The 11,694-nt window shown below is 38.1% G+C and overlaps 1 protein-coding gene across 7 annotated transcripts in view; it reads right to left on the bottom strand.

Moving 5' to 3' along the window:
* Positions 1-2,195: 2,195 nt before the first annotated feature.
* The window catches only part of PKIB (cAMP-dependent protein kinase inhibitor beta), a 177,433-nt gene continuing 167,934 nt past the window's right edge, over positions 2,196-11,694 (bottom strand). For all 7 annotated transcript variants that reach the window (XM_045057975.1, XM_006931971.5, XM_045057978.1 and 4 more), the window contains 2 exons: positions 7,564-7,740; positions 2,196-2,957 (listed from right to left, as the gene is read on the bottom strand). In XM_045057975.1, the coding sequence (XP_044913910.1) occupies positions 2,890-2,957; positions 7,564-7,740 (245 nt within the window). In that variant the 3' untranslated portion in view covers positions 2,196-2,889. The remainder of the gene's footprint in view (positions 2,958-7,563; positions 7,741-11,694) is intronic.

Genomic DNA, 11,694 nt, shown 5'->3' with positions numbered 1-11,694 from the left:
TAGGGATTAAGGAAGGCACTTGCTGTGATAAGCATTGGGTATTGTATGGCAGAGTTAAATCACTGTATTATATACCTGAAACTAATATTACACTGTATGTTAACTGGAATTTATTTATTTAAGTTTTTTTTTAATTTTTTTTTCAACGTTTATTTATTTTTGGGACAGAGAGAGACAGAGCATGAACGGGGGAGGGGCAGAGAGAGAGGGAGACATAGAATCGGAAACAGGCTCCAGGCTCTGAGCCATCAGCCCAGAGCCTGACGCGGGGCTCGAACTCACGGACCACGAGATCGTGACCTGGTTGAAGTCGGACGCTTAACCGACTGCGCCACCCAGGCGCCCCTTAAGTTTAATTGAGAGAGAGAGAGAGAGAGAGAGAGAGAGAGAGAGAGAGAGAAACATAGCGTGGGAGGGGCAGAGAGAGCAGGAGATACAGAATCTGAAACAGGCTCCATGCTCTGAGCTGTTAGCACAGAGCCTGATGTGGGGCTTGAACCCACAAACCTCAAGATCATGACCTGAGCAGAAGTTGGACGCTTAGCCAACCGACTGAGCCACCCAGGCACCCCAACTAATGGAATTTAAATAAAAACTTTAAAAAAATAGAATGAGGGACCAAAACAATAATTATTTCAGAAAGTGAGCCTTCATAAATTTAAAAGAACAGGGGAGCAATGAAGACTCAGTTTGATGTTTGCCATCGTGTTTTTATACATAATACAATGTATATAGCTCACTCACACAGACCGAAAAAGGAAATTATTGTACAAATACTAAACATTTGGACAGTAGGAATGTTCTGAAAATTTGTAGACAATAAAGTACTAGTGATTAATTTTTTAAAAAATCCTTGTGCTTAACAGTTTAACTCTGCTCCAGGGTTCCTCAAGCTCTACACTACTGACATGCATAGCCAGATAATCCTTTGCTGTGAGGGTCCACCCACCGTGAGGGTCCGCTCCTAGGACTGCAAGATATTTGGCAGCCTAGCAGCATCCTTAGCCTCTGTCCACTAGAAGCCAGCAGCGCTTTCTCTCCCTGGCCCCCAGCCTAGTTGTGGCAGTCACAAATGTCTCCAGACATTGACAAACGTCCTCCTCAGGAGGTAAAATTGTCATTACCCTGCAAGTTAAAAATCACTGTTCTCCTCTAATACTCTTTATACTGTTTATACAATATCATGTCATTCAAAAACTTCCTGAAATACAATTTTAGTGTAATACATTTAATTGAAAATTAAATTAGTGCTAGGGGTGTCTGGGTGGCTCAGTCAGTGAAGTGTCCAACTTTGGCTCAGGTCATGATCTCACAGCTTGTGAGTTCAAGCCCCGTGCTGATCTCTGTGCTGACAGCTCAGAGCCTGGAGCTGCTTAGGATTCTGTGTCCCCCTCCCTCTCTGCCCCTCCACTGCTCGTGCTGTCTCTCCCAAAAATAAACATTAAAAAATAATTTTTTTAAAAGTTAAAAAAAATAAATTAGTGCTACACCTAAGATATTACTTTTGATTATTTTACCTAAAAAAATTATATTTGAGAATTTAAAACAATCAGGTTCTTTGCAATCTACCCCTTTGGTATATATAAGATATGAAGTTAGGCTTCGCCAATGAAATAATAAGTAGGAGGTGATATATGTTGCAAAGTTTATTAACTTCCTCCTCTAAAGTGTGTCACCATTTTTCAGTTGGTATACTTTAGAAGATAAAATTAAGAAGACTTGTATCAAGAACAAGTTTCTTGAGCAGTGAAGAGTTTATTTGATTACTGTATACAGACATGGCCTAAGTCAACAATCAAATAAAATATAACTGCATGCATATATATCTGAAAATTAAAATAAATTCATTAGTCCATTTTCTAAAAATTCAGAATTTTACTATTTTTCTAAAATGTCTAATAAAATTTACTACAACTTTGGTTTTGCTTTTGTTCCTTTTAAAATATATACTTAAATATATATTAAAAGCAAGTATTTTGCTATTTCTACCTACAACATTCACTAAATATTTGTGTCATGTTAGTTACTTTAGGGAAGATATAAAAATGATGGTCTGCATTCCTGAGGAAATCATTTCAGAAACAAGTCACGATACACATAAGCCCTAAGAAAGGAAAAGACAGTATAAAGCAACTAGTAAAGTGTTTTGAATAAGTCTTATTAAAGAAAAACATATGCACACACATACACCAAAGTTAAGGAAGATAGTGAAATTCATTTTAATAGGCATGTTCCATATAAACAATTTGTCACAAATTTTGTATTTTAAGAGTCTATAAGAAAAATCACAGTATGCATAGACTAGAAGCAAAATACATCAAACAAAAATATCCTAAAGATATTTAAGTTGTCAAAGTTTTGCAATTTTTCCAAATCATTTTAGGGTTTGGGGAAAAATAGTGTATTTTTGCTTTAAAAACAAATGTTCTCTATGTGTTTTTGACTATTATTCCTTCTCATCCAAAAAAAAAAAATACTGCCCTACAAATTCCATAGTTTTAAATGAATGGTGTTTGTTTTATATTTACTAAGAAAATGGTTTGCCCATTACCATAAAAACAGAATTAAAAATACACCTGGCTAAGTAAATCCAAAAGAGAACAGTGGATTTTGTTGGGTTTATAGATAATGATATGTATATAAGTGACCATACATTCTTAACCTTTTCCTTGGGTGCAATTTGGAAGTAATATGCCTTTTAATAGCCTACATTGGACATTGTGGTTGCATTCCAAGTGAGTAGCATCACAACAAAATTATCTAATACACACGTGTTGCTTAGGGCTGCAATGTTACCATAGTTACTACCAGATCAAACATCTCAGGAAAGCAGGGCCACTAAGTCTTTCAGTTTACAGAAATTCAGCACTTTTGATAGTTTATGAGCCTTCATTTTTCTTCTTTTGGGGGCTTTTCCAATTGGCATTGTGTTGTTTCTTCATCTTTCTTTTTTACATCTAAAAAATAAATAAATAATTCCGTTCATTTATAGAATATAGTGAAATATATTTTATACTATAGTGGAATGAAACCATTAGTACTTCCTTTATGCACCCTAATAATTCTCTCCTTGATTAGGAGAGGCTTTGCCCTCAATCTAGATATGGAAACTATACAAAGAAAAGAAATATGGATAGGTTTGGGAATCAACATTCTCCTAGTTACCTTTCCCTCCTATTCTCCAGAATTATTACATGTGAGGCAGTCTCCTAGGTATTATCACAATCTCCATTTATAGATTAGTCTATTGAAATACAAACAGGTTAAGTAACTTGTTCAGTCACAGAGCTAGTAAGTGACAGAAACACAATTTGAACCGGGTCAAATGGTTCCATAGCCCAACCCCCTTAATGATCTCCCTATAGTTCATCACACTCTCTCCAGCTTCCTCACAGTTTCTACCTCCTTTGCTCTTAGGAGATGATCTCACTACTTTGCAGAAAAGAAAAAAAAAATCAAAATCTTCAGGTAAAAGCTCCCTCAACCACCAAATTTCTAAAACCCCGTAGTCTGTACTTATTCCTTCTACCCTTCCTCTTATTACAATGGAAAATGTGTTCCTCAGGACTGGTTACATAATTTATTGGAGCCCAGTGCAAAGTGGGAATGTAGCACCCCGTCTCCAAAACATATGGAAAACTTCAAGACAGCAACAGCAAGTGCAAATCTCTTCTGATCCCAGGGCCCTGTGCAACCAAACACACCTCACCGCACAATCCTGGAGCTGGCCTTGGTGCTGCTCAGACTATCCAAGTCTATTCCTTCAAGATCTGGGACCCTCTCCATTTCTGCCTCATCAGCAAGCTGACTCTAACAATCATCTCCCGCCTCCATTTCACCTGACTTTCCCTTTCTCCTGACTCCTCATTTCCTCACATCACCACCAACTTTGAACTAACAAAGGCCTTCTTTTAACTGAAAATTTTCCACATACTATCTTGTCTTTTATCCTTTAAAACGTATCATCTCTTGAGGTCTCCATTTTAAATGAAAGCTATTAAGTCTCTTCTGCCTCCCTAATACTCTTGCCAAAATCATCACTGGCATCTTTGAAGTTCAATATGATGGATTCTATTCAGTTCTTCAATTTTTATTCAGGAAATATATTATTAAACATGTATAATATACCAAGCAGTGAAAAAAAATATTCCAGCTCTCAGGAGACTTCTAGTGAGGGATATGGGGAATAAACAAAATAAGTAAAATGTATGGTATGTGAGGAGTCCTAAGTGCTATGGAGGAGAATAGTCCTAACTGTTATGGAGGAGAAGTGCTATGGAGGAATATAGGAGTTTTCAAGAAGTCTTGGGGCATGGAGGTTGTGATTTTAGCTAGGGTTAGCTGGGGAGAAGGGCCATGAAAGTAAAGACCTGAAAAGGTAAGGGGTGAGCTATGCCAGTGGCAAGGAGAGAGCATTCTAAGCAGAGGGAAAGTTAGAGTCAAAGCTATCAATGTGCAGGAAGGAACTGCAGGCAGGATAATACAGAGAAAAAAGAACAGAAGATGGGGTCAGAGGGATACCAAGAGACCAGATCTTTTGGGTGAAAAATGGCAGCTAGCTGAACAAATCTGAAAGTAGAACTGACAATTATTGCTGATAGATTAGATACACAGTTGAGAGAAAGAGGGGAGACAAGGATGATTCCAAGATTTTGACTCTGGCAACTGGAAGTGTGAAACTGCCATTCACCAAGACGGGGAAGAGGCAGGAAGAACAGGTATCAGGGAGAATATCTGGACTCCGCTTTATTATCCATTAAGTTTGAGATCCCTCTTAGATAGCCAAAGCAGGGGTCAAATAGGCAGATGGATTTATGAGTGTGAAGTCAGTGGAGCTTCTAACTGGAGAAGACAAATCCATGAGCTACCAGGAAAATGATATTGTCCCAGTGAAATCGGACAGTATCTCAAGAGGAGGGAATGTTGATAGAGAAAATGTAAAAAACAAAACCAAAAACAAACAAGCAAACAAGAAACCACTGAGTTCTGGTACCATGTAATTCATTAAGAGATCAGAGAGAGAAAGAAACAACAGCAGGAGAGGAACAGCCAGTGAAGCAGGAAGAAAACCAGGAGAATGGAATGTCCAAGAAGCCAAGAGAAGAAAAGTCTTAAGGGGAAGAAAGGGACGGGTGCATCATGACAAAACTTCCAAGAGATCATATAGGATGGAAACTAAGAATGGACTGCTGATTTCATCAGACACAATGCTACTTGTAATCTTGAAACAGAGGGGTGGTATGGTGAGGATCAGAGGAACAAAGAGGATTTGGAGGCATGTCCATTCTAAGGGCTTTTTACCGGCTGCTCCTTCTGCAAAGACAGCTCTTACCTCTCTCTGATCTTTGGTGCCTGCTGCTTCCTTCAGTTGTGATTCAAAACACATCATTGTCATTCAGATTTCAGTGAGGGCTGTCCTAATTTCTCAATCTAAAACCACAGTAACTCTACCACAACATCCTATTTAATTCTCTGATAGAACGGATACTGTTGACATATATTTATTTGTTTATAACCTAACTCTCCCATTGTAGATATCATCCAGGACAGCAAGACTTTATGTCTGTCTTATTCACCCATATGCTGCTAGTTTTTAGAAAGGTGCTTAGCACTTAGTGGGCACTAAATTGAACAATGGATCAAATGAACAGTGATAGAGGGAGTTAAGAAAAGGCCCTTTGTGACATTTACAGCTGCCGCCCTCTGTCACTACTTGCTCATATGTTATCAGGCATCATTGTCCTCCCTATCACAGTTATTAATTTATAAGAGATAGATTAAGACAAAGTGTGAACTGGGCAAATTTCAGACAGGTTAGTTTCATGCAGGATGCAAGACATTTGTGAGCCTAGAATTTTTCCCACCTAAAAATATTTATCAACAACAACAACAACAACAAAAATCAAAGAGGATAGATCTGAGGGAAACTACTTAACCACCTAATAATCCACCTAATAACCCCCTTGCCCTTCCCTCTAAGGGAATGTGACCTTACTTAGAACAATCCTTATTTTCTTTTGCTAATAACTTCCTTGCCTCACCTTCCTTCTTATAAAAACCTTCCATTGTGTACAACTCCTCAGAGCTCCCCTCTACTTGCTGGATAGGATGCTGTCTGATTCATGAATCACTTAATAAAGTCATTAGATCTTCAAGTTTACTTAGCTGAAATTTTTGCTCTTTAACAGTATAAAAATAGTAACTATATTGTTTCTGATAATGGTCTCTCTAGCGACGGAAGTAAAATGGTGAAAACTACTCACTCTCCTACAAAGAGTTAACCAGGTAACATCAGTAAGCATTAAGGTTTTGTGTGTATGCAGTTAGGGTACGTAAACTCTAATTAGGCCCATTATACTAATAAGCAACTTAGCTTCTCTCCCTCTCTAGTTGAGGATGGCCCTTCAACAGCAACATCATGTTCTAATAACCATATTCCATTTTCAAACTTAAAAGGCCGAAATGATTACACACATTTTTATTTATTTTCTTTCTTTCCAATTTCCCATCTTATAATAGTTTGTGTGTGTGTATATATACTTTTTTTACTATTACTTGTAGTATCTCATAAGAGAAATGCAATGACCTCTGGGAAAAGATGAGGTGTCCCTGGCCAAACCAAGATTTACTTATTTCATAGGGATCAAACCAGGAACATTTGTAACTTTACCAGGTAGCAAATAATCTCCTGAAGCAAAGGACCAAGAGCCCTCTTCTGGGACTTGCATGAATAGTGTAGATATGCACAAACTTCTAGCTTTCTCTTGCCTCATTGCCAGCAAGCATAAATTTCTGTACACATACTAAAGTGTACCTTGACGTCTAACATGGGGCACAAAGCACAGGTATTTTGGTAACACTTTTTTCTTTAACCTCTACAAATATTTTTAAATAAAAAGACTCCTTTAAAACTTTACTGAGAGTATCATTATATTTATTTCCAGAAGACTAAGCTCTGGAAGCTGTATGAGATGTATGTAAGAATGGGGTGAAAGACCCGAGATTTCCCTTCATTAGTTTGACAGCTCCCTTTTTTCCTTAATTCAACTTTTTCCACTGAAGAACAATCACCTTTTATACAAATACTCACCTTAAAGATTTCATCTTTAACTGATAATAAACTTCTTCTTAGATGTGAGAAACAGAAGGACTTGAGAATACTACAGTGAAATAGAACCTGCCAAAGTGGTTTGCCAATGGATGACAGAAAGAAAACTATTTCATTTCTGAGTGTTTCTAGATAAATGTTGTAAGTTTGTTGAGGGGATTATATTTGTTCACCTCTGATTCCCAATTACTAGCACTGTGCATGGCTATACATGTTCAATGAATAAATAAATGTTCAGCTTCCACATACACATCAAGAGACAAAAAGGTAAAACTCCACTTTCAGAAAGCCTAAAAAATGTACTTAGCCTTAAACAAACACTGAGAGATTTTAGTAGGCACTTATGAAAAAAGGCACAGAAAAAAGAGCACTTATGACTAGTTAAAAGAGAGACTGTTCCAGAGGAAAGGACTAAGAAGAGAGTGCTACTGTTTTGAAGAGAATTTGTGTGTTACCTTCCTCCATGGAGAGGGCCTCCAGTCTGAGGGGCAACTCCGAGATTCCACCTGTCCCCGCTGAGCCCTGGATGTCTGGCACCGCATTCCGGCGGCCTGTCCTTGCTGAAGATGCAAAATTGTTGACCACGGGCTCCACATCAGTCATTTTCGATGAATCTGTCCTCATAGCAACATCTACAAATAGAATGTGCACATGAAGAAGAGGATGAGCCTATTTTGAGGTAAATGTTCGCAGTGGTGGTTGAAAGGCATGGCTAGATCAAAATCACAACAGGCTTGAGAATCTACTCATTGATCACACCCTGCAACTACGTCTACTGTTATGGTCCTGAAGCTTCCATTTGCACATTAGCACATTCGCTGAATAGAGAAGGAAGTTCTCAGTGTGAGCCAGGTTGCTATAAATACACCCTGAGCCGAATAAGCCACTTGGATGCTTTAGGGTGCAGTAATCTCTGGCTTTTGTTCTGTTTTTCTGTGGATGGATCAGCCAAACTAGGGCTTGGAAGGAAATGAAAACTGACTTGCTTGGCCACTCCTATAGAGACCCTGCCTGCCAGTTTTTGTTTGTGGTGCTTGTTCAGGCTGAAACTAAATTACTATAATTTGTATGGATCAAACAAAACACACTATGCTCCTACTCTTTAGATATGAGAAGTTCCACTTTATCTCAAAGGCATTTTTTCCCCTAGTGACAGCTGTGTATTTCTGCCTGTTCTAGTCAAAGACCTAATTTTCAACAGCCTCATGTTCATGTTTAGGAGAGTAGAACCTGTATTACCTTTCTTGCATTTAAGTGGAAATGGTAATTACTCATGCTTTCCTAAGCATCCTTTATCTTTCTAATAATTGTACCTATGAAAGAATTCTTAGGAAATCATTTACTGTACAGGGAGGGAAGGAGGTAGCAGATTCTGTTTATTCTAAAACTAACCCTCTTTCATATGATGTTTTCTAATGAATCTTTCCTAAGAAGTCAACACTGAATAGTATCTCAAAAGCAACAGAAGCAGCAGCAAGCATTTATTGAGAACCTATTAAGTACTAGGCTCTCAGTTGGGCACTGAGAACACAAAGGAATAACATACTTTCCTGTTTTTAGGGGACTTGCACTCTCAAAGGGACTTTGCACCCTCTTTCTCCTCTTTGATGCATTGGTATACATGCATACCACAGAATGTGCTGAGTATCAACCAAGGGATGGAGATAATCATCCTTTGAATCAATTGGACTTCTGTTTAGTATTTGCCAACTGTCTGGCATTGACAGACAACATAGATTAATATAAAAAGCACTCAATTATTAGTCAAAAAGAACTTCACTCCATTATAGGCTTGCAGGTGATATTGGCTAATTCATTTAATTTCGGAGTCATGGTTCCTCCTCTGCATAATGGATATAAAAAAAAATTAGCCTAACTGATACACAGGATTTTTGTTAAGAACTAATGAGATAAAGGATATAGAAACTCTTGATAATTCTAAAATTATGTCTGGTTATTGGCACCATTGTTCACATCTCACAAAGTTTTATTCACTCCACTGCCCTTCTATGTATCCTTTTAATCCTACAAAGAAACATCTTCCTACTGGAAGACCTCTTGAACTTCCTAAGAGGGAAACCAGAATGTATGCAATACAACATAAACATTTTCATATCTATTGTCTCATTTTAAGTCTCCCAATAATCCTTTGACATAGTAAGGAATAACCCTCACTCACTACGTGGATGTGAAAACCGTGGATGTGATTTATTTAAAGTCACAAAGCTGCTCATGTAGCACCCAAGAATGCAAATCCAGTTTCAGTTCACTCTGAAGGCAAGATGACATGGATCGCCACAAAATTATCTTTCCAAATCTCTGTGACATGCAGACAGTCATACAATAGCTACTTTTGATTCTTCCCTTGATTACTTTTTAAATAGGGAAAATATCATATATATAAATACACATATATATACGTACACACATACTTACATATGTGTGTGTGTGAGAGAGAGAGAGAGAGGAAGGGAGGGAGGGAGAGGGACAGATTCCTCATCTTTTCATAGGTGTTCCTTTCTGGCTTTGAATGGTTATCTTGTGAGACCCCCACGCCCCACCCCTCCATGTTACATGAATGTCAATTACAGATCTCTTCTCTAGAGCTTGTGAGAAGTGTCTCACACCAAGTTTGGAAAAAGACCCCGTTTGCCAGCTTCCACTCTGTCTTCAGCCAATTAACAGCGCATCGAAAGCCATGGCCACGATCAATGGTGTATTTCTGTGGAGCATCGTCCTGTGTCACACAAACAAGTTAGCTATGCTAAGTTTGGAGGAGCAGCTCTGAACACCTTGATCATTACTGGCCTGATAGTCCAAAATCTTAAAGTTAAAGATAACAACACATATAAAAATATTAAGATATGCTATTTAAAATACTTAAATATGATATATTTTATGTTAAATGAAGTGAGTGAACTTCTTTAGTAAGACAGTCTATGTTAAAGACCTATTGAATTAGAATTTGTATATTGAAAAAGAATTTCTAAAAGGTGAACTTCCATCAACATGAAGAAATTCTAGGCTCTGGGTTTATTTCAAGGTTTCCTTGCTTTTGGCTGCTATTTTGCTTTTGCCTTTATATTATTATTTCAGACACAGGCTTTCTGAATCAGTCCTTTTTTGTCGGTTAGTGTTAGAAAACAAGATCAAAAAACTATCTAAAAGTCTGTCAAGATTTTACTCGTTAACTACCATTTTAAGGTAAAAACCAGAGCTGGATGTGTAGGAAAGCCAGACAACAATAGGCTGCTTTACCCCGGAGCTTTACTTGGTCATTTCCCAGCTCTCCCTCTTCCTACTACCATCTTCCTTTCAGAGCCGGCCACTGATGCTGATGCTGAGTGACCAGGATGTCATGCTCCAGCACAAAACAGACAGTTCACCCAGCCTGGACCCACAGGACTGCAGGGAGACGTAGCTTTCTACAGTGAAGAGTCATCTCATCTTCCTGACAGAAGGTGTTGGTGACTTAGAGACTGCTGGCTGGAAGGAACATTTGAATCCACAGTGTGATTCTCAACTGGGCTCTTTTAATCCTCTAGCAAAGACATTGCCTGCAGCATTGGAAATAACCTGAAAGTCCCTAAGGGAAGAATGGCTGAATAAACTATGTATATAATATTATGGAACATTATACAGTGATTAGAAAGAATGTGCTAAATCCAGTTAGATCCACCTATGGAGATGCATCCATGACACTGTAAAATAAAGCAAAATTCAAAAGTAATATTTACAGTGTGTGGGGGAAAAGTAATGAATATAATATGATCTCAATTTCATAAAAAGAATTAAAAATGCTAGTGGGGAGTGTAAGAGAGAACAAGGAGAATATTAATCATTTTTTGGTACTTCCTTACATATATAAACTTGTACAATGAGCATAGATTATTGTTGTGATTTAAAATAAATGAAATACATTCACCTGGAAAAATTATAAATATACAGATATTCTAGCACAGAAAGGTGCTAAAAGTGATATTTTGATAATTTAACCAAAAATAGTGTATCTTGAAGTGTAAGCCTCTTCCTGTACCAAACAGCCATCTTACCTGTCTGTTGTTATTGTCCTCTGCAACATTGATTACCTATGCCTGATTTTTCTTTTAGAGGGATGATTATATATATAGTAAAATATTTCAAAATGGAGCAAGCAAGCAAGCTTGGCTAAGAAAGTTTCCTTTAAAGTAGGGCCAGGATGGGGTGCTGGGTGGCTCAGTCACTTGACCATCCAACTCTTGATTTTGGCTCAGTTCATGATCTCATGATTAGTGAGTTTGAGCCCCAAGTCAGGCTCCATGTGGAGCCTGCTTGGATCCTCTCTCTCTTTCCTTCTCTCTCTGCCCCTCCTCCACTTGCATCATCTTTCTCTCTCTCCCTCTCTCTCAAATAAATTTAAAAAAAAATTTTTTTTAAATACAGCCAGTAAGCCATAAGGGAGGAGGAATTTATGCACATCCTCAGCAGAGAAACTATGAACTTTTTGAACTTTTAAGCTATCCGCAAGCCCTCAGCCTAGACTGAACTTCCCCCCTCACCGTGACAATTGGATCTTCTGTGGTCTTCACTTCTAAAGGAGCCAGTTG

The sequence above is a fragment of the Felis catus genome, chromosome B2 (genome assembly GCF_018350175.1).
Source record: "Felis catus isolate Fca126 chromosome B2, F.catus_Fca126_mat1.0, whole genome shotgun sequence".
NCBI lineage: Eukaryota > Metazoa > Chordata > Mammalia > Carnivora > Felidae > Felis > Felis catus.
This window is presented reverse-complemented; position numbering and strand designations above follow the sequence as displayed.